This window comes from Oncorhynchus clarkii, unplaced genomic scaffold (genome assembly GCF_045791955.1).
Source record: "Oncorhynchus clarkii lewisi isolate Uvic-CL-2024 unplaced genomic scaffold, UVic_Ocla_1.0 unplaced_contig_3779_pilon_pilon, whole genome shotgun sequence".
Lineage (NCBI taxonomy): Eukaryota > Metazoa > Chordata > Actinopteri > Salmoniformes > Salmonidae > Oncorhynchus > Oncorhynchus clarkii.
This window is the reverse complement of record NW_027261031.1, coordinates 292501-316471: the sequence shown is the minus strand read 5'-3', so window position 1 is coordinate 316471 and position 23971 is coordinate 292501. Positions and strand designations below refer to the sequence as shown.

General features: G+C 42.8%; 1 protein-coding gene across 4 annotated transcripts in view; it reads left to right on the top strand.

Annotated features, from left to right (window-relative positions):
• Positions 1-485: 485 nt before the first annotated feature.
• Positions 486-23971, top strand: part of LOC139403860 (aryl hydrocarbon receptor nuclear translocator 2) — a 101578-nt gene continuing 78092 nt past the window's right edge. Inside the window, exons 1-6 of one of the 4 annotated variants that reach the window (XM_071147022.1) lie at positions 486-766; positions 3288-3402; positions 10206-10253; positions 11847-11897; positions 16323-16524; positions 17435-17648. In XM_071147022.1, coding sequence (XP_071003123.1) covers positions 736-766; positions 3288-3402; positions 10206-10253; positions 11847-11897; positions 16323-16524; positions 17435-17648 — 661 coding nt within the window. In that variant the 5' untranslated portion in view covers positions 486-735. Of the gene's footprint in view, positions 767-3287; positions 3403-10205; positions 10254-11846; positions 11898-16310; positions 16525-17434; positions 17649-23971 lie in introns of all 4 variants that reach the window. The other 3 variants (XM_071147021.1, XM_071147024.1, XM_071147023.1) reach the window with 3 other exon arrangements.

Sequence of the window (23971 nt, the reverse complement as noted above, 5' to 3'; positions counted from 1 at the left end):
CCAGAATCTTGCTGGTTTGTGCAGATTCTGAAACAATGCCCTGTGGATTCATCCATTTAAAATGATCTGTGACATTGGAAGTCATGTCCTCTATGTATCTCAAGTGGATTGATCTTCACATCAAACACATGTAGCTAGGTCTCGTTTCCATCTCATAGTTTGACAATGATACAATGGTGAAAAACACCAAGTATTTTACAAAGTGAGTGCTGTTGAAGGGCCATAAATGCTTACAAAGCAAACATTTGGCCTATTTGGGATTACATTTTAGCCTACTTGATTGGGCTGTTCTATTCTATATGAAAGATAGGACCACGATTCAACAAGTGATTACTGGCAAAGGATGTTAGGCTACTCTATCTCACTGACATTAACTGACTTTCCATCTTTCAAAGCTTAATTAGACTCAAAGCAAAGATACAGGCAAAACATAATTAATTCAAGTGAAGTCTCGCGGTGTTTAGACACCTTTCAGACATCTTGCATTTTTCAGTCTGAAAGAACGAATTTATAAAATACCGTTGACTTCATCGGGCCAAGCGAACCCGAAATAACAGGGCCTTTATTGTTGATATTCGTGACTTATTTGTATTTCGACCGAATGCATGTGAGGCTATAGGTGGCTGAACCGAGAGCTCGCGTGCCAAACCACTGAGCGGATTGTCTCTCCCGGGGCTCTCGAGCCGTATTGTGCGTCATTTTCATAGCTGCATCTTGTTTTTCTATCGAGGCAACATGGCAACTCCCGCCGCGGTCAATCCATCGGGTAAGTCGCGATTTATCTTAAGGAAAAAACAAAAACAGTGGGGGTTTAATGGTGATTTATATCTTTAAAATGTAACATCTATTTTTGACATTTACCGGAATGGAAAGCGGCGCTTAGCTGAAGACGCCGACGTCAGGCTCACAGAGCTCAAGCTCTCCACAGCATCCCCTTCCCCCACGGAGCTATCGCAGCCTCAAAACACTTTCTGTACACCTAGAAACGCATTTTCTTCATTATAGCGTGAACATACGTCCCTTATTTACACACAAACAGCCTATAATAGGGGCAGAAGCTTTTTAATGTCTTGCATGTATTATCTGCACGCAAAATGAGATGCTGGTTGCGTTTTGGCTCAATCCAACAGGCAGCTAGTTAGCTGCTGCTACGTGCTCTGATTTCACGGAAAGCCAGTCCCCCTCACGATACAAAGGTTCTTTTGCATACCGAGCCCTTGGCCTATCGACGTTAACTCGGGCGATTTGAGTCGAGTCATTTCGACGTGTGTCGCTGGTGTCAGTGACAGCGATTTGTTGGTCCCTCTCCATCGCCGGTTGATTCGACAGTCATTAGCTAGATGAAATCTGCAGCTTGCTAGGCGCTAACAACACTGTAGCCTGGCTTTCTTTACTCAGTGTTATTTGAGGAAGAAGTTAAAGTTTTTAGTGAACGGCCTAAATAGTAACCTAGTGGCCTAGCTAGTCTTATTTGCATGACCAGTAAAGCTACCTTTATATGCCTTATATGTTTGAACCTTGAAGCGCTAGTTGTCATGTAATGACAGTCACAAAGGCATTAATTACAATGTTGCTGTTATGTAGTCATTACGTTGTTACATTGTTACTGAGCAAATAAACGTACACACAGCATACACTTTTGTTGTTAGATTGTTACTGTATTACGGAAGTACAAGGCTACAATGCATCCTTAGCGGAGGTGCAATTATATCGCCGGCGCTCTTATTAATGTAATCAATTCTGGGCAATGATACAAGTTTGGTAGTGATATAGAAGCAAAACATTTAGAGGAAGGCAAACAATGGTTTATATACACGTTGCTGAATTGCTGCTTGTCATCAAATATGTGTAGGCTATGGAATGTAGCCTGAGCCTTGTGTGTTGAAAAATACTACTCTAAAAATAGGCCTAAATCTTACGTTTCCTAATGTGCATTCACTCCGGTTCTATTTGCTCTGTTTAGCCTAGGCCTGATGTATTTTGTATACAGTAACGTTAACTGATTATTGAAACTAACTGTTCTACTGCCAAAAACATTTAAGAAATACAGCTTCGATTTTACTGTCATTTCCAATAATAACCACAACAGCAGGCCTCTCTCTCTCTCTCTCATTGTATATGCACATTTAAGTCTAATGAAGAAATAACTGGGGTGTTAACAGCACCGTGGCTGCATATAGAGTTGCCATGTGAAGAGAAGCATTGAACAGAATGAACAATCAACTGATTATTACCTGGGTGCGTTCCAATAATATTTAATTTCTCCTGAAGAGTACACTCCTTAACTACTTCCCACGAATCTAAAAGCATTGCATTTAAAAAAAAATGTATTTACCAAAGAGCATTATTTTTCATTAAAGCCAGATTACACAATGCATTAATCTCCTCTTATCCCAGTAACAAACCTATTTGTCAGATTATGCGATAGGCTATAATCCATGTTTGTTGTGTTTTGTTGTGAGAGCCAGTGATATTATGATGTCTTTGGGTGGATTGAAGAAGCTACACAGGGAATGCTGGTGGCGCTGCTCCCAAGTAATGATAGGAGAAACCCTGGCTGTCCTCTCCAGCCCTAGCCTCCTGTAGCCAGATGCTGGGTTCTCACCTAGAACCACAGTATGCCATGCTATGTCTGCCTGCCACCTCCTGAGCACTAGTTATTATGCATGTATGAGTTGAAGTGTTGTTTACATACCTCTAGGCTACTTCATGAATGAATGAATTAGTTGGTTGGTTCTTTGCTGGGGTCTGCATTGCAGCTGGGGGTTTTCCAAGACAGAGAAAAGTAGAAGCAAGTGGAGGAGACAGAGAGGGAAGGATAGGAAAGGGAGGGAGAGGAGAGGGGAAACGCTGGCTTGTATAAAATATTAACAAAACTGCTGGAAGCACTGGGGCAGAGAAGGGGGTTTGTTTAGCATATCCCTAACATCTGGCTGATGGAGTGAATGAGTAGACCAGAGAGAGAGAGGGGGTGAGTTGGTAGGCCTGGGAGAAGGAAAGGCACAGAGAGAGAAATTGTGATTTGGCACGCAATGTGCTTCAGCTCACCACCCAGCACGACACGGAGCGTCATATTCAGTCTTTCTGTGTCCTAAAACAGGCTGGATTTAGGCTACATTGAAAACAACAGAAAAGTCACCATGGCATGTTCTTGTGGAGGTTCAGGTACCACATGGCCATGTCCACAATTTCAGAGTAATATTAATGCAGCTGTAATACAGTCACAATGTCACACAATGTCTAATGCCATGTTCTCATGTGGTACCTTTCTCTGTCCTCTGTTCCAGAGATGGGCAGTGAGTTGCCGGGGCCCGTTACTATGCCGGGGGCGGTGGTGGGGGCGGGCCAAGTGAGGATGGGCGGAGCCATGCCGGGCCGCGGGGGCAAGAGGAGATCTGGAGGGTGAGTACTATTTTATATCTGCATTTTGCCCACAAGGCTATTCCACTGGTGTTCCAGGAGTATTACACCAGTATATCAAGAGTATTCCAGGCTTATCCCAGGACCAAATATCAATAGAATTGCTTCATTATTCCAATGAGCAGAACTTCAGGCATGGATAACAAAAACACAGAGCAAGCACACAGGCCAATATTCCAATGTTGAATTTCAAACGAGCTTTATTAGCAGGACAGAGTAACACGCCAGAGATATACAATGTATGATAGTTTGACATAGTGCCACCGAAAAAAGCAAACAGTAATCTCATATAGCTAGCTGCATTTATGATTAAAAAAACACTCTCAGGTCGAAGACAGAGGGAACAGAAGATTTCGAGACTATTCCACGGTACGTTAACCCCCGGGGTGAAATCGGGACATATTTACCCCATGCCCTGGCATTCTGCCTATACAACAACATACAGTGCATTCGGAAAGTATTCAGACCCCTTTACCTTTTCCACATGTTGTTACATTACAGCCTTATTCTAAAATTGATTAAATTGTGTTTTCATCAATCTACACACAATACCCCAGCGTTGCTGCACAGCTATTTTCTGGTCTTTCCAGAGATGTTAGATCAGGTTCAAGTCCGGGCTCTGGCTGGGCCACTCAAGGACATTCAGAGACTTGTCCCGAAGCCACTCCTGCATTGTCTTGGCTGTGTTCTTAGGGTCGTTGTCCTGTTGGAAGGTGAAACTTCGCCCCAGTCTGAGGTCTTGAGCGCTCTGTAACAGGTTTTCATAAAGGATCTCTCAGTACTTTGTTCCGTTCATCTTTCCCTCAAAGCTGACTAATATCCCAGTCCCTGCCGCTGAAAAACATCCCTACAGCATGATGCTGCCACCACCATGCTTCACCGAAGGGATGGTGCCAGGTTTCCTCTAGACGTGACACTTAAGGCCAAAGAGTTAAATCTTGTTTCTCATGATTTGAGTCTTTAGGTGCCTTTCGGCAAACTCCAAGCAGGCTATCAGGTGCCTTTTACTGAGGAGTGGCTACCGTCTGGCCATTCTACCATAAAGGCCTGATTGGTAGAAGATGCAGAGATGGTTGTCCTTCTGGAAGGTTCTGCCATCTCCACAGAGGGTTCTTGGTCACCTCCCTGACCAAGGCCCTTCTCCCCCGGTTGCTCAATTTAGCCGGGCGGCCAGCTCTAGGAAGAGTTGGTGGTTCTAAACGTCTTCCATTTAAGAAAGATGGAGGCCACTGTGTTCTTGGGGACCTTCAATGCTGCAGAATTATTTTGTAACCTTCCCCAGATCGGTGCCTCCACACAATCCTGTCTCGAAGCTCTACGGACAATTCCTTCGACCTCATGTCTTGGTTTCTTCTCTGACATGCACTGTCAACTGTGGGAACTTATATAGACAGGTGTGGCCTTTCCAAATCATGTCCAATCAATTGAATTTACCAATCAAGTTGTAGAAACATCTCAAAGATGATCAATGGAAAACATGTGCCTGAGCTCAATTTTATGACTCCTAGCAAAGGGTCTGAATGCTTATGTATATATATATATAAGGTATTTCTGTTTTCTATTTTAGAGTAAGGCCGTAACAAAATGTGTAAAAGGCAAGGGGTTTGAATACTTTCCGAATGCACTGTATCCATTATACATCTAGCCTACACCAACATGAAGAAATAAAAGCCAAAGCCATCCAGGCAATATGGCAACTCGACATGACACGGAAGACAACAGGGACCCGTCTAGGGCATCTTTTATTTACTCCTTACATGAATGTCTGTGGATAGAAAAACTGGAGACATGTCATTTCCAGTAGGAGCCTGACTAAGACGGTCAGCAACACATACTGACACAGAGTAATGATCCTCAATTTTCACTGAGATAGGCTTGATGCTTGTGCTCGGTGGAAGCATGCTGTATGTATACTGTATTAGCTCTACTATCACGCATAACCGTGCATACTGCATTACCTCTACTATCAGACATAACCATGCATATTGCATTACCTCTACTATCAGACATAACCATGCATACTGCATTACCTCTCGTACCAGGCATAACTGCATACTTCATTACCTCTCGTATCAGGCATAACCGTACATACTGCATTACCTCTACTATCAGACATAACCATGCATATTGCATTACCTCTTGTATCATGCATAACCGTGCATACTTCATTACCTCTCGTACCAGGCATAACTGCATACTTCATTACCTCTCGTATCAGGCATAACCGTGCATACTACATTACCTCTCGTATCAGGCATAACCGTGCATACTGCATTACCTCTACTATCAAACATAACCGTGCATACTGCATTACCTCTACTGTCAGATATAACCGTGCATAGTACATTAGCTCTACTAGCAGACACAACCATGCATACTGCATTACCTCTACTATCACGCATAAACATGCATACTGCATTACCTCTCGTATCAGACATAACCATGCATACTGCATTACCTCTACTATCACACAGCTAAGCATACTGCATTACCTCTACTATCACACAACCATGCATACTGCATTACCTTTACTATCAGACATAACCGTGCATATTTCATTACCTCTCGTATCAGGCATAACTGCATACTTCATTACCTCTCGTATCAGGCATAACCGTGCATACTGCATTACCTCTCGTATCAGGCATAACCGTGCATACTGCATTACCTCTACTATCAGACATAACCGTGCATACTGCATTACCTCTACTATCAGATATAACCGTGCATAGTACATTAGCTCTACTAGCAGATATAACCATGCATAGTGCATTACCTCTTGTATCAGGCATAACTGTGCATACTGCGTTACCTCTGGTATCAGGCATAACAGTGCATACTGCGTTACCTCAACTATCAGGCATGCATATTGCGTTACCTCTCCTATCAGACATAACCATGCGTACAACATTACCTCTCCAATCAGACATAAGCACGCATGCTGCATTACAGCTCTCCTATCAGACATAACCATGCATACTACGCTGTTACATGTTAGTCTGTGTAGTTGTTTTCTATTTCCTGGTTTCCTTGGTTACTCACCTCCCTATAACTGGAGGAGATCTGAGGTCCCTCCCCTGAGACCTTCTCTCCTCCAATGCGTTTTGAGAAGGAGGCAAGGAGAGAGGACGCGTGGAATCGAGGAAAGAGTTGAGAAAGAACCATTCAATGGGGAAAGCCACACTACTGAGGGACTGCATGTGACAGACAGACAGACAGACAAGCAGACAGAGTGATACTTAGGAATACAGAGACAGACAAATACTCATCAGTCACTTCTACTATTATCAGAAGAATGAGTGGCAGAGAAGATTATTATCACAGACTATATAGCATTAAGGTGAAGGCTGTAGTTACTCAGCACTCACCTCATGACACTACTCAGTGACTGTGTTCCTTTATACCTCAGTTATAACAGTAACTGGCCCTCTGTTTAACTCTATCTTGGTCCGTCATCAGGTGCGAACTCGACCGGAGGCTGAATTCAGTCAAGCCTAAGAATCATTCACAATCTCAGTCATATATGCTCTAGCTAATCAGTCATCAGATTAAGTGAAATGTACTGGTGTACATTGCTTTGACACACACACACACACACACACACACACACACACACACACACACACACAACAAAGCTTATCTGTTATCAACAGATCGCTGTATCAAGACCAAAAAAAGCCGATACCGATTAATCGGCCATATTTTTTAAATGTATTTTGTAATAATGACAATTACAACAATACTGAATGAACACTTATTTTAACTTAATATAATACATCAATCAAAATAAATGTAGCCTCAAATAAATAATGAAACATGTTCAATTTGGTTTAAATAATGCAAAAACAAAGTGTTGGAGAAGAAAGTAAAAGTGCAATATGTGCCATGTAAGAAAGCTAATGTTTGAGTTCCTTGCTCAGAACATGAGAACATGAAAGCTGGTGGTTCCTTTTAACATGAGTCTTCAATATTCCAAGGTAAGAAGTTTTAGGTTGTAGTTAATATAGTATTTATAGGACTATTTCTCTCTATACCATTTGTATTTCATATACCTTTGACTATTGGATGTTCTTATAGGCACTATAGTATTGCCAGTGTAACAGTATAGCTTCCGTCCCTCTCCCCGCTCCTACCTGGGCTCGAACCAGGAACACATCGACAACAGCGAAAGTCGAAGCAGTGTTACCCATCGCTCCACAAAAGCCACGGCCCTTGCAGAGCAAGGGGAATAACTACTCCAAGTCTCAGAGCGAGTGACGTTTGAAACAGTATTAGCGCACACCCAGCTAACTAGCTAGTCATTTCACATCGGTTACACCAGCCATTAGGCTGATAGGCTTGAAGTCATAAACAGCACTGTGCTTGCGAAGAGCTGCTGGCAAAATGCACTAAAGTGCTGTTTGAATGAATGCTTACGAGCCTGCTGCTACCTACCATCGCTCAGTCAGACTGCTCTATCAAATCATAGACTTAATTATAACATAATAACACACAGAAATACGAGCCTTTGGTCATTAATGTGGTCGAATCCGGAAACTATCATTTTGAAAACAAAACTTTTATTCTTTCAGTGAAATACGGAACCGTTCAGTATTTTATCTAACATTTGGCATCCCTAAGTCTAAATATTCCTGTTACATTGCACAACCTTCAATGTTATGTCATAATTGTGTAAAATTCTGGCAAATTAGTTCGCAATGAGCCAGGCTGCCTCTGGCTGGTATACCCTGACTCTGCGTGCAATGAACGCAAGAGAAATTACACAATTTCACCTGGTTAATATTGCCTGCTAACCTGGATTTCTTTTAGCTAAATATGCAGGTTTAAAAATATATACTTCTGTGTATTGATTTTAAGAAAGGCATTGGTGTTTATGGTTAGGTACATTCGTGCAACGATTGTGCTTTTTTCGCAAATGCGATTGTTATGAAAACTTGAAATCGTCCCTAATTAATCGGCCATTCTGATTAATCGGTCGACCTCTAATCAAGACATCACAGGTCAATTCAGTAGTCTGTTAGACACACCGGTGTGAGATGAGATTGAAAAACGCCACTCTGGACGAGTCATCACTAGTGGCATGGCAACCTTTCAACTACAGAGGCGGGATCAGCGGTTTGCACTACCCACGTTTCCTCTATGCTCTGAGCAATACCTACTTGATGGTACTTTTTGAATAATAACAATACGTTTTATTTCTATAGTGCTGTTCATGTGAAAGGCAAACAACGCAAATTGCTTTACATTACAAAGGCAACGTGTAAAAATAGACGTAACACCTCTGGAACAGTTTGTCATTCTGAGGTGTTTGTCCGTTCACTGTGTTGACTCACTTGACTAAAACAGTAAGGCTTTAAAGGTATGATTTCTTCTCATGATCCGTTGTTTCTTGACACACATGTTGTGTGATAAGCAACCTTGAAATGTACTCAAATGCTGCATAAGAAAAGACTCCTCCAGAAATGTGGCCGTAACTTAAGGTTTTTAATGCTCTTTCTGATACTCTTTAATCAAATGTCTCAGTGAAGTTGAGTTGTGGTGTTTTCATCATAACATGTAGACTGCAGGGCCCATTGGCCCTAGTCCAAAAGTGGTGCACTGTAGGGGCAAAGTATGCCATTTGAGACTCGGTCTTAGTGTCGAGGGACGCAGAGGAAATTGATTCATTTATCTGTTTGGCAGTGACTATGCATTTCACAATTTCTGTTGTTGTTGCACCAGGTCCTTGAACAGGGGAGGAAATAAGCATTCTCATTGTTCAAGAGGAACAGGGAGGAAATAAGCATTCTCATTGTTCAGGAGGAACAGGGAGGAAATAAGCATTCTCATTGTTCAGGAGGAACAGGGAGGAAATAAGCATTCTCATTGTTCAGGAGGAACAGGGAGGAAATAAGCATTCTCATTGTTCAGGAGGAACAGGGAGGAAATAAGCATTCTCATTGTTCAGGAGGAACAGGGAGGAAATAAGCATTCTCATTGTTCAGGAGGAACAGGGAGGAAATAAGCATTCTCATTGTTCAGGAGGAACAGGGAGGAAATAAGCATTCTCATTGTTCAGGAGGAACAGGGGAGGAAATAAGCATTCTCATTGTTCAGGAGGAACATGGGAGGAAATGAGCATTCTCATTGTTCAGGGGGAACAGGGAGGAAATAAGCATTCTCATTGTTCAGGGGGAACAGGGAGGAAATAAGCATTCTCATCATTCATTAGGAACATGGGAGGAAATGAGCATTCTCATTGTTCAGGAGGAACAGGGGAGGAAATAAGCATTCTCATTGTTCAGGGGGAACAGGGAGGAAATAAGCATTCTAATCATTCATTAGGAACATGGGAGGAAATGAGCATTCTCATTGTTCAGGAGGAACAGGAAGGAAATACGCATTCTCATTGTTCAGGAGGAACAGGGGAGGAAATAAGCATTCTCATTGTTCAGGAGGAACAGGGGAGGAAATAAGCATTCTCATTGTTCAGGAGGAACAGGGGAGGAAATAAGCATTCTCATTGTTCAAGAGGAACAGGGAGGAAATAAGCATTCTCATTGTTCAGGAGGAACAGGGAGGAAATAAGCATTCTCATTGTTCAGGAGGAACAGGGGAGGAAATAAGCATTCTCATTGTTCAGGAGGAACAGGGGAGGAAATAAGCATTCTCATTGTTCAGGAGGAACTAAAAATATAAGCATACAGCCATAAAACAATGGCAACACACACATATGGACAGTTTGCACACACACACACACACACACCCTAGACTAGATGAGTAACTGTTTTGGTCTTTGATTGCAGGATGGACTTTGATGACGAGGATGGGGAAGGACCAAGTAAATTTTCAAGGTGAGAACAGTGAACAATGGCCCACTGATATTTCCATGTAATAAGTATCACTCATTGTTATAACAAATTACTCTTTCTATGAGAATCAGTCAAGTTCTAGACTTGAAGTTGTTGCTATGAGTGTTTATTATACAGAATTCCATATTTTGTACAATCATTCCTTGTTGTCATCTTATTGCTATGGACATTCAATCACATTTACCAAACCCATTGTTTCATATTTTCAAGCGTTTTAAAATTTTTGATCTGTTAAACGTTTTTTGTTCCTCAAAAGCAGCTTCAGCTGTCGTTCCACCCACAGGCATTCTCTCACGTGCTGTTTTTCTCCAACGTGTGGTTTTTCCTCTATTCTGTGTTCTCTCACATTTATCCAGAGTTCTCTGGCAGCAGTGGTCTCTGTTAGTGGAGTGGAGACAATGCCCTCTGCTGGGGAGAAGATAAACTACAACAGCATGTTGTATATAATGAGAAACACACCACTACCTCTACCACATTACTAACTCTCTCATTTTAAAATTGATGAGAAGAGCCTACCAAACAACCAGAGCCTTTTGACCAAAAATACCACGTTTATAAATAGTGGGCTTTGTTGCAGACATCCAGCATGCCACAGTTTATTATAAAAAGTGTTCTCACACACCTTCTGAAAGTCTCTTGTTACTCCATACCTCACCAGGCCACGGGAAGTCCTATTTTTCAAGTTCTCTCCCTGTTTAGTCCACTCGAGAATACCGATCCCATAGGGCTCTGGTCAAAAGTTGTGCACTACATAGGGAATAGTTAGCACTTTTACAGCCACTTAATACAACGCATGCCCATTTTCTGCTGTTACACCCATTACCTGTCCTGTGCATGTTGCTCTCATCAAAATATCTAACACTTTTTAAAGCCCATAAATAGCATGTGTATCATTCTAATTGTACATGTGTTATCCCATATTCAGGCTACCGTGTTCAGGTTACTGTGTTAGGGTGTGTTCAGGCTACCGTGTTCAGGGTGTGTTCTGGCTACCGTGTTCAGGCTATGGTTATCAGGCTACTACTCTGTTAGGGTGTGTCAGGCTACCGTGTTCAGGCTACCATGTTAGTGTGGTCAGGCTACCGTGTTTAGACTACGGTTAGCAGGCTACTGTGCTAAGGCTACTGTGCTAAGGCTACTGTGCTAAGGCTACTGTGATCAGGGTACTGTGATCAGGGTACTGTGTTAGGGTGTGGTCAGGCTACCGTGTTCAGGCTACGGTTATCAGTCTAGTGTGTCAGGCCACTGTTCTCAGGCTACTGTGGTCAGGCTACTGTGTTTAGACAATGGTTATCAGTCTACTGTGTCAGGCTACTGTTCTCAGGATACTGTGTTCAGGCTACTGTGCTAGTGTGGTCAGTCTACCGTGTTTAGACTATGGTTATCATTCTACTGTGTTAGGGTGTGGTCAGGCTACTGTGTTCAGGCTACCGTGGTCATGCTACTGTGTTAGGGTGTGGTCAAGCTACCGTGTTCAGGCTACCGTGGTCATGCTACTGTGTTCAGGTGTTTGCGTCTCAGCGAGTGGTGTCCCAGGTGTTACATGCTGTGTTTCTTCTCTGCTCCTCTCTCTAGGTATGATGATGATGATCAGATACCTGGTGATGATAAGGAGAGATATGCCAGGTAGGCCTGGCCTGCTAGAGCTCCATAGGATTTCACTGACTCACCCCACCTCCCAGGGCTTGACTAAAACACTTACCTAACGTTTACAGCGGTGTCAGGTTACACCTGCTCTTTTCACCAGTGAATAAAACATGGAAATATCAGGTGTAAACTTAATTTCAAACAGTGCAGCCAAGCGCTGAGTGAACTTGACCCACAGAGATGTGGAGACTTGGATAGAATACGGTCAAAAGGAAAGCCTGAATGCCCAGGGACTTTAAATGAAAAGCCTAAATTCCCAGGGATTTCAGATGGAAAGCCTAAATGCCCAGGGATTTCAGATGGAAAGCCTAAATGCCCAGGGATTTCAGATGGAAAGCCTAAATTCCCAGGGATTTCAGATGGAAAGCCTAAATGCCCAGGGATTTCAGATGGAAAGCCTAAATTCTCAGGGATTTCAGATGGAAAGCCTAAATGCCCAGGGATTTCAGATGGAAAGCCTAAATGCCCAGGGATTTCAAATGGAAAGCCTAAATTCCCATGGATTTCAGATGGAAAGCCTAAATGCCCAGGGATTTCAGATAGAAAGCCTAAATTCCCAGGGATTTCAGATGGAAAGCCTAAATGCCCAGGGATTTCAGATGGAAAGCCTCAATTCCCAGGGATTTCAGATGGAAAGCCTAAATGCCCAGGGACTTCAAGTAAATTCAAAAATCAATCAAAGCTCCCCTAGTTTATATTAGTAACTCTGAATACAAACCTACTTTTCAAAATTGTCAATTTATTAATCTGATGTTTTATTCATCATTCATCTTCATAATGTATTTATGCCACCAGACCTGCTATGGAAATAACGGTTGTGTCCCAAATGGCTCCCTATTCAGTTAGTGCTGACTCAAAAAGGGCTTGTATGGAAACCTCACCCTATTCAGTTAGTGCTGACTCAAAAAGGGCTTGTATGGAAACCTCACCTATTTGGGACATTAGAAATACAGTGCCTTCAGAAAGTATTCACACCCCTGGACTTTTTCCATATTTTGTTGTGTTACAGCCTGAATTTAAATTGATTCAATTTAGATGTTTTTGTCACTGTCCTACACACAATACCTCATAATGTCGAAGTGTTTACAAATTAATTACAAATGAAAATCTGAAATGTCTTGAGTATTCAAGCCCTTTGTTATGCAAGCCTAAGTAAATTCAGGAGGAAACATTTGTCACAAGTTGTATGGACTCACTCTGTCTGCAATAATAGTGTTTAACTTCTCTAGGGGTGTGGGACAGTAGCGTCCCACCTGGCCAACATCCAGTGAAATTGCAGAGCACCAAGTTTAAATTACTATAATTACTATATATTTAACTTTCATGAAATCACAATTGTAATACATCAAAATAAAGCTTAACTTGTTGTTAATCCAGCCGCCGTGTCATATTTCAAAAAGGCTTTACGGTGAAAGCAAACCATGCGATTATCTAAGGACAGCACTCAGCACACAAAACATTACATACAGTAACCAGACAAGTAGATTAGTCACAAAAGTTAGAAATAGCAATAAAATGAATCACTTACTTTTGATGATCTTTGTATGGTTGCACTCACAAGACTCCCAGTTACACAATAAATGTTTGTTTTGTTCGATAAAATCCCTCTTTATATCCAAAAACCTCAATTTTTTGGGTGCGTTTTGTTCTGTAATCCAACGGCTCAAATCCGGTCACAAGAGGCAGTTGAAAATTCCAAATAGTATCTGTAAAGTTTGTAGAAACATGTCAAACGATGTTTATAATTAATCCTCAGGTTGTTTTTAGCCAAAATAATCAATAATATTTCAACCGGAAAATAGCGTCATCAATATAAAAGAAGAACAAGAAAGGTGCGCTCTCGGTCGCGCGCAGGAAACCGCTCTGGGGACATCCCACTATCCACGAACTCAAAGTTGTCATTCTCTCTAATTTTTCAGAATAAAAGCCTGAAACAATGTCTAAAGACCGTACTAGAGTACTAGTGGAAGCCATAGGGAACAGAATCTGGGTCCTATCCCTTTAAAAGGTGGATAGGCTTTCATTGGAAAAACAGCCATTTAAAATAATGGCACTTCCTGGATAGATTTTCCTCAAGTTTTCACCTGCCATTTCAGTTCTGTTATACTCACAGGCATTATTTTAACAGTTCTAGAAACTTTGGAGTGTTTTCTATCCAAATCTACTAATTATATGCATATCCTAGCTTCTGGGCCTGAGTAGCAGGCAGTTTATTTTGGGCACGCTTTTCATCCGGAGGTGAAAATAGTGCCCCCTACCCTAGTGAGGTTAACATGATTTTGGAATGACTACCTCTGTACCCCACACATACAATTTTCTGTAAGGTCCCTCAGTCGAGACATGAATTTCAAATAAGATTCAACCACAAGACCACAAAGGTTTTCCAATGCCTAGCAAAGAAGGGCATCTATTGGTATATGGGTAAAAAATAAAGTAGATATTGAAAATTCCTTTGGGCGTGGTGGAGTTATTCATTACACTTTAGATGGTATATCAATACACCCAGTCACTACAAAGACACAGGCGTCCTTCCTAACTCAGTTGCCAGAGAGGAAGGAAACCGCTCAGGGATTTCACCATGAAGCCAATGGTGACTTTAAAACAGTTTGTTTAAAACTGAGGATGGATCAACAACATTGCAGTTACTCCACAATACTAACCTAACTGACAGAGTGAAAAGAAGGAAGCCTGTACAGAATGCAAATATTCAAAAACATGCATCCTGTTTTCAGCAAAGCAATTCACTTTGTGTCCTGCATACAAAGTGTCACTTTGGGGCAAATCCAATACAACACATTACTGAGTACCACAACATGTTTTCAAGCATAGTGGTGGCTGCATCATGTTATGGGTATGCTTGTAATTTTTAAGGACTATGGAATTTTTCAGGATAAAAAAATAAACTGAATGGAGCTAAGTACAGCCAAAATCCTAGAGGAAAACCTAGTTAAGTCTCCTTTCCAACAGACACTGGGAGAGGAATTCAACTTTCAGAAGGACAATAACCTAAAACACAAGGCCACATCTACAATGGAGTTGCTTACCAAGAAGACAGTGAATGTTCCTGAGTGGCTGAGTTAGTTTTCACTTAAATCTGCTTGAAAATCTATGACAAGACCTGGTTGTCTAGGTCTTGTCATGGTTGTCTAGCAATGATCAACAACCAATTTGACAGAGCTTGAAGAACTTGGGCAAATGTTTCACAATCCAGGTGTAGAAAGCTCTGAGAGGTTTATCCAGAAAGACTCACAGCTGTAATCGCTGCAAGGGGTGAGTGTAACACTCATTGGGTTGAATACTTATCTAAGTATATTAGTGTTTTATTTGACACATTTTTGACCTTACCAAGTATTTTGTCTAGATCTTTGAAAAACATTACAATTAAATTCATTTGAATCCCACTTTGTAACAACGTAATGTTGTAAAAGTCAAGGGGTGTGAATACTTTCTGAAGGCAATGTATGTTATTCACACATGACGTTCATGATCAAATAAATGAACATAGAATTTGAGGACCTGTCCATCCGTAGCTCAGAGATTGTGTTCTGGTCTGCTGTGTTCTTTAATCCCTGTATGTTCTTTATGTCCTCAGAAGACAAACTCAAACGCTGAAAAGCAACTGAATAACTTCTCTTCTCCTAACTTCCCTTTAGTCTTCTCTAGTACAGAGTATTATGGTTCTTAGACTACGTGCACATACTCCTATCTCCAAGAATGGCTGGCAATGAATTCAGTTTAAGTAAAAGTGTGTATCCAGCCATAGGTAGGTGTTGAACAACCAAGTTTGACGTCGGTTCACTAGAGTTTACCTTACTGTATCAAAACTAACATACTAAGCTTTTAACACCGAAAGTTCCAATTCAAACCAATGGAGGCAAATGATTTTGTAGGCAGCCCGTCCTGCCTAAGCACCGCTAGGGAAACACTGGTAAATGCAGATGGTTGTCACTGGATGCTCATGTTAGGAAAAAAACTGCATTATCATGAAATCAGAATTGGGTTTAGGGTTATGGTGCATACACATCAATGCTAAAACAAATGCACAAACACACACCAAATCGGCCCACAGTACAGCCTCAAAGACCCCTTCTGTCTGTCCCATACTTTTTCATTGATTTGTGAATTTTAAGATAAGAAATGATGTTTACATTTATATCCTGTCCACCATGGCCAACCAGTGACGACCACCCCCCCCCCCCCCGACCACCACCCCCGGGCCGTGTGATAACCCCCCCTCCTGACCACCAGTGACGACCCCCCCCCCCCTCCTGACCACCACCCCCGGGTCGTGTGATAACCCCCCCACCTGACCACCAGTGACAACCCCCCCCCCCCCCCCCCCTCCTGACCACCACCTCCCCCTATGTGTCTAAATCCTCCTCTCTGTTCCAGAGAGAACCACAGCGAGATAGAGCGGCGTCGCCGTAACAAGATGACCCAGTACATCACGGAGCTGTCGGACATGGTGCCCACCTGCAGCGCTCTGGCCCGCAAGCCAGACAAACTGACTATCCTCCGCATGGCCGTGTCCCACATGAAGTCCATGAGAGGGACCGGGAACACGTCCACTGACGGGGCGTACAAGCCCTCCTTCCTGACCGAACAGGTATTATAGGTGGGGGTGACGATGGCCGCGTTCCAGGCTGACTACATTGCAGACAACTACCAGATCTCACAAAGTGTTTAAGCTAACTGCATCGTATGATATCGCAATCTGATAATCCAACTGCGCTGTCGATGAAATGGCACACGACCATTTGGTTGAGGCCATGCAATGACTGCAATGTAGTCGGCCTGGAACACGACCAATGTGTGTGTGTTTTGTGGGTGGGTTGGTCATGGGGGCTGATGTGCGCGTATCTGTGTGTGTGTGCGTTTTGCGTGTGTGTGTGTGTCTGTGTGAGTAATTTAGCAGGGTCTACAAACCCTCCTCCTCAGCAAACAGGTAATAATAAAACAACTTTATTTGTATAGCACATTTCATACAGAGACCGCAACTCAAGGTGCTGTACATAATAAAATAGTAATAATAGTCATTAAAAAGTAAACAATAAAAAGACAAAGTAACATAAAAGGCAATAAAAGCAGCATAATATGATCAAAATGAATACAAACACATAGGAATTAGAGATGGAAAAAAAAGTACATAAATAAACTAGTACAAAGCCAAACTGAAAAGGTGAGTCTATGAACTGGTTTTGTTCTATTCTCTTTGACTCTGCATTTGGGTTCTGTACGTTGGGTCTGCACATCTGTGCAGCTCTACAAATGATATCCGCTGACACAATATTCTGTCAGCATATTGATCTTATCAATTTGAAATAAATAAAGCTTTTGCAGGCTGTCTGTCATGTCCCCTGCCTCTGCCCTTGGCGTGTGTGTCTGTTTGTCCCGGATTTTCACCAATGGTATGTCAATCAATACTGCATATCCCTCATCTTTACTGTGACGTGTGTCTGCTCTGCCGTCACACACGTGTGTGTGTTCTGTTTCTCTTTTCTCCTCTCGTCTAATAGGAGTTGAAGCACCTCATCCTGGAGGCGGCCGACGGCTTCCTGTTTGTGGTCGCCGCGGAGACGGGCCGCGTGATCTACGTGTCTGACTCGGTGACGCCGGTGCTCAACCACCCGCAGTCGGAGTGGTTTGGCAGCACGCTGTATGAACAGGTGCATCCTGACGACGTGGACAAGTTGCGGGAACAGCTCAGCACCTCAGAGAATTCCATGACAGGTAGGAATACTGCTATATACATTGATATTCCCTAGTGAAAGCTATGTTGGTTCGCAGTACTGTTCAGGAATACTGCTATACACATTGATATTCCCTAGTGAAAGCTATGTTGGTTCGCAGTACTGTTCAGGAATACTGCTATACACATTGATATTCCCTAGTGAAAGCTATGTTGGTTCGCAGTACTGTTCAGGAATACTGCTATATACATTGATATTCCCTAGTGAAAGCTATGTTGGTGCGCAGTACTGTTCAGGAATACTGCTATACACATTGATATTCCCTAGTGAAAGCTATGTTGGTGCGCAGTACTGTTCAGGAATACTGCTATACACATTGATATTCCCTAGTGAAAGATATGTTGGTTCCCAGTACTGTTCAGGAATACTGCTATACACATTGATATTCCCTAGTGAAAGCTATGTTGGTTCGCAGTACTGTTCAGGAATACTGCTATACACATTGATATTCCCTAGTGAAAGCTACGTTGGTTTGCAGTACTGTTCAGGAATACTGCTATACACATTGATATTCCCTATTGAAAGCTATGTTGGTTCGCAGTACTGTTCAGGAATACTGCTATACACATTGATATTCCCTAGTGAAAGCTATGTTGGTGCGCAGTACTGTTCAGGAATACTGCTATACACATTGATATTCCCTAGTGAAAGCTATGTTGGTTCGCAGTACTGTTCAGGAATACTGCTATACACATTGATATTCCCTAGTGAAAGATATGTTGGTTCCCAGTACTGTTCAGGAATACTGCTATATACATTGATATTCCCTAGTGAAAGCTATGTTGGTTCGCAGTACTGTTCAGGAATACTGCTATACACATTGATATTCCCTAGTGAAAGCTATGTTGGTTCCCAGTACTGTTCAGGAATACTGCTATATACATTGATATTCCCTAGTGAAAGCTATGTTGGTTCCCAGTACTGTTCAGGAATACTGCTATATACATTGATATTCCCTAGTGAAAGCTATGTTGGTTCCCAGTACTGTTCAGGAATACTGCTATACACATTGATATTCCCTAGTGAAAGCTATGTTGGTTCGCAGTACTGTTCAGGAATACTGCTATACACATTGATATTCCCTAGTGAAAGCTATGTTGGTTCGCAGTACTGTTCAGGAATACTGCTATACACATTGATATTCCCTAGTGAATGTTTTGTCTTAAATGTTTTGTCTTCACCCTCTGAATGGCACACATAAACAATCCATCTCAATTGTCTCAAGGCTTAAAAATCCTTCTTTAAACTGTCTCCTCCCCTCCATCTACACTGATTTGAAGTGGATGTAACAATTGGGATCATAGCTTTCACCTGGTTTCGCCTAGTTAGTGTATGTCATGGAAAGAGCAGGTGTTCCTAATGTTTTGTACGCTCCGTGTATAATGCAGCACTACAACTCTGATGGAATTCCATGCCCGGATGCCCAACTCACGCCGATGCACTCCCAGTTGAAGGAAGGTTAGTGAGCCCCTGGCGGGCAAAATAAATGCTACAAATACAACATAAAAACAAACCTTAAGAAATTCCACATCACCTTCAACAACTGGGAGGAAACTGTGATCAACAGACACGACTGGGAGGAAACCGTGCTAAACAGACACGACTGGGAGGAAACCATGCTCAACAGACACAACTGGGAGGAAACCATGCTCAACAGACACAGCTGGGAGGAAACTGTGTTAAACAGACACAACTGGGAGGAAGCCAGCACGGTTTCCTCCCAGTTGTGTCTGTTTGCGCTGAACCACGCTAAACAGACACGACTGGGAGGAAACCATGCTAAACAGACACGACTGGGAGGAAACCGTGCTAAACAGACACGACTGGGAGGAAACCGCTAAACAGACACGACTGGGAGGAAACCATGCTAAACAGACACGACTGGGAGGAAACCGTGCTAAACAGACACGACTGGGAGGAAACCGCTAAACAGACACGACTGGGAGGAAACCATGCTAAACAGACACGACTGGGAGGAAACCGTGCTAAACAGACACGACTGGGAGGAAACCGTGCTAAACAGACACGACTGGGAGGAAACCGTGCTAAACAGACACGACTGGGAGGAAACCGTGCTAAACAGACACGACTGGGAGGAAACCGCTAAAAAGACACGACTGGGAGGAAACCGTGCTAAACAGACACGACTGGGAGGAAACCGTGCTAAACAGACACGACTGGGAGGAAACCGTGCTAAACAGACACAACTGGGAGGAAACCGCTAAACAGACACGACTGGGAGGAAACCGTGCTAAACAGACATGACTGGGAGGAAACCATGCTAAACAGACACAACTGGGAGGAAACCGCTAAACAGACACGACTGGGAGGAAACCGTGATAAACAGACACAACTGGGAGGAAACCGTGCTAAACAGACACAACTGGGAGGAAACCGTAATAAACAGACACGACTGGGAGGAAACCGTGCTAAACAGACACAACTGGGAGGAAACCGTGCTAAACAGACACGACTGGGAGGAAACCGTGCTAAACAGACACAACTGGAGAGAAAAACATTTAGATAGTGATGGTCCCATCCTGTTCTATACCCAACTCTCTGACATAGTGACGGTCACATCCTGTTCTATACCAACTCTCTGACAGATAGTGATGGTCCCATCCTGTTTTATTCCAACTCTCTGACAGATAGTGACAGTCCCATCCTGTTCTATACCCAACTCTCTTGACAGATAGTGACAGTCCCATCCTGCTCTATTCCCAACTCTCTTGACGGCTCCCATGGTCCTCACTCTTATTCTCATTCCCAGAAGTCCGTGACAGATTCTTTTGCATCCTATAAAGGGAAAGGGGGATACCTAGTAAGTTCCACAACTGAATGCATTCAACTGAAATATGTCTTCCGCATTAAACCCAATCCCTCTGAATATAGCTCAGTAAGCCGTACTTTAGCTATGGAATTCTACTCTAAACTGTTTCATCAATAGTTAAGATAGTTAAGACCTCTCTGGTTAGGATGACTAACAAGAATGACTGCCTGGAAGAAAGGTGTGCGTCCATAGGACACTGTATTGTATCTGACTAGGAGGGATACACTGTCCACTAGAGGGCACTGTAGCCATGTGAATACCACCATCAATCTGTCCTCACATAGACTCTACAGCCCCTCTTCTGAATCTAACGGTCCACAACACACAAGCATCACACACTCTTCTCTCCCTCTGGAGAACATCGAGGACGCACACGCTTAGAGACTCACACTTTGATACACACACTTACACACACGTGCCCTTTGAAGTCAGTCAGAGCATTAGAGCCTTGGCTCATTGTGAAACCTAGTGTAACTAAACTAACTATGTTTTCTTCTGTCTGGCCTTCTTTCTCCCCCTGTTTTGTAGTTGATGTAAATGTGTGTGTGTGTGTTAGCGTTAGCCTGCCTGCCTGTATGTGCATGATTAGAATCAAGTGTGTTTGCCAGCTCGCTGACAGAGAGAGACCAGACAGATCAGTTCAGTCTACTGTTGCTTTGTTTGGAGCAGTTGTTGCTGTCGGCAGCTTAGTGATGGAGCAGTTGTTGCTGTCTGCAGCTTAGTGATGGAACAGTTGTTGCTGTCGGCAGCTTAGTGATGGAGCAGTTGTTGCTGTCGGCAGCTTAGTGATGGAGCAGTTGTTGCTGTCGGCAGCTTAGTGATGGAGCAGTTGTTGCTGTCGGCAGCTTAGTGATGGAGCAGTTGTTGCTGTCGGCAGCTTAGTGATGGAGAAGTTGTTGCTGTCGGCAGCTTAGTGATGGAGCAGTTGTTGCTGTCGGCAGCTTAGTGATGGAGCAGTTGTTGCTGTCGGCAGCTTAGTGATGGGAGTCATAGTGATGGGAAGAGAAGGTTGTTGAGGAGGTCAATTCAGGTCAATAACTCCTTATTTCTCCCATAAGGACCAATGGTACATTTTGGCCACCCCAAAAAATGTACAACAAAAAAAATCAAATGTATCTATCATTGTGTACAATGTGATGTGTTAGCATATGTAATACATGTCAGTACATGGTTATGGTCGTTGATAGGAGTGTTAGGGGTTATCCAGGGTTACAGTGCCTTGCGAAAGTATTCGGCCCCCTTGAACTTTGCGACCTTTTGCCACATTTCAGGCTTCAAACATAAAGATATAAAACTGTATTTTTTTGTGAAGAATCAACAACAAGTGGGACACAATCATGAAGTGGAACGACATTTATTGGATATTTCAAACTGTTTTAACAAATCAAAAACTGAAAAATTGGGCGTGCAAAATTATTCAGACCCCTTAAGTTAATACTTTGTAGCGCCACCTTTAGCTGCGATTACAGCTGTAAGTCGCTTGGGGTATGTCACTATCAGTTTTGCACATCGAGAGACTGACATTTTTTCCCATTCCTCCTTGCAAAACAGCTCGAGCTCAGTGAGGTTGGATGGAGAGCATTTGTGAACAGCAGTTTTCAGTTCTTTCCACAGATTCTCGATTGGATTCAGGTCTGGACTTTGACTTGGCCATTCTAACACCTGGATATGTTTATTTTTGAACCATTCCATTGTAGATTTTGCTTTATGTTTTGGATCATTGTCTTGTTGGAAGACAAACCTCCGTCCCAGTCTCAGGTCTTTTGCAGACTCCATCAGGTTTTCTTCCAGAATGGTCCTGTATTTGGCTCCATCCATCTTCCCATCAATTTTAACCATCTTCCCTGTCCCTGCTGAAGAAAAGCAGGCCCAAACCATGATGCTGCCACCACCATGTTTGACAGTGGGGATGGTGTGTTCAGTGTGATGAGCTGTGTTGCTTTTACGCCAAGCATAACGTTTTGAATTGTTGCCAAAAAGTAAAATGTTGGTTTCATCTGACCAGAGCACCTTCTTCCACATGTTTGGTGTGTCTCCCAGGTGGCTTGTGGCAAACTTTAAACGACACTTTTTATGGATATCTTTAAGAAATGGCTTTCTTCTTGCCAATCTTCCATAAAGGCCAGATTTGTGCAATATACGACTGATTGTTGTCCTATGGACAGAGTCTCCCACCTCAGCTGTAGATCTCTGCAGTTCATCCAGAGTGATCATGGGCCTCTTGGCTGCATCTCTGATCAGTCTTCTCCTTGTATGAGCTGAAAGTTTAGAGGGACGGCCAGGTCTTGGTAGATTTGTAGTGGTCTGATACGCCTTCCATTTCAATATTATCGCTTGCACAGTGCTCCTTGGGATGTTTAAAGCTTGGGAAATATTTTTGTATACAAATCCGGCTTTAAACTTCTTCGCAACAGTATCTCGGACCTGCCTGGTGTGCTCCTTGTTCTTCATGATGCTCTCTGCGCTTTTAACGGACCTCTGAGACTATCACAGTGCAGGTGCATTTATACGGAGACTTGATTACACACAGGTGGATTGTATTTATCATCATTAGTCATTTAGGTCAACATTGGATCATTCAGAGATCCTCAATGAACTTCTGGAGAGAGTTTGCTGCACTGAAAGTAAAGGGGCTGAATAATTTTGCACGCCCAATTTTTCAGTTTTTGATTTGTTAAAAAAGTTTTAAATATCCAATAAATGTCGTTCCACTTCATGATTGTGTCCCACTTGTTGTTGATTCTTCACAAATAAATACAGTTTTATATCTTTATGTTTGAAGCCTGAAATGTGGCAAAAGGTCGCAAAGTTCAAGGGGGCCGAATACTTTCGCAAGGCACTGTATAAGAGGTTTTCAGACCTCAAGTAGTCATGTTTGCAACAGAAGGCGTGGGTGGGACATGTACTCATCTCTAATAATGTTCAGTAAACTTTGGTTTTGGAGTGGGAGTGAGACAATAATGTGAAATTCAATTGAACATGATTTCCCAAATGGTACTCTTTTCCCTATGAAGTGCACTACTTTTGACACAAGTCCTATGGGCCCTGGTCAAAGCTAGTGCACTATATATGGAATAGGATGCCATTTGGGATGCAGGCTCTCCGAGTTCCCCCTCATCTGTTCTGAGCCGCCCCATTTAAAACTCTGCTGACATTTCTCCTCCGCTCTGACACACACAGATGTTCCCGTCGCCTCCCAAACCACACGTCTCAGATTAACACTGATTGCTGCACAGGGGTAGAATATACTCCCCTGAAATTGGAACGTTTAACTGATTTCATCTCCTAGCTGGTGTCTTCTCAGTGTAGCCTGATCATTTGTCCTGGAGTGGAAAACAGCTCCAGATCAAATATTTAGCCTGCATCAGCCCCTGATCAGCCTGTGATTAGCCTCATGTTTCACTGTGATTGAGTGAGCCCGGTTACTCCTCCCACACCCTCGCATGACTAATGAGCTGTTTGCATGCCGAGGT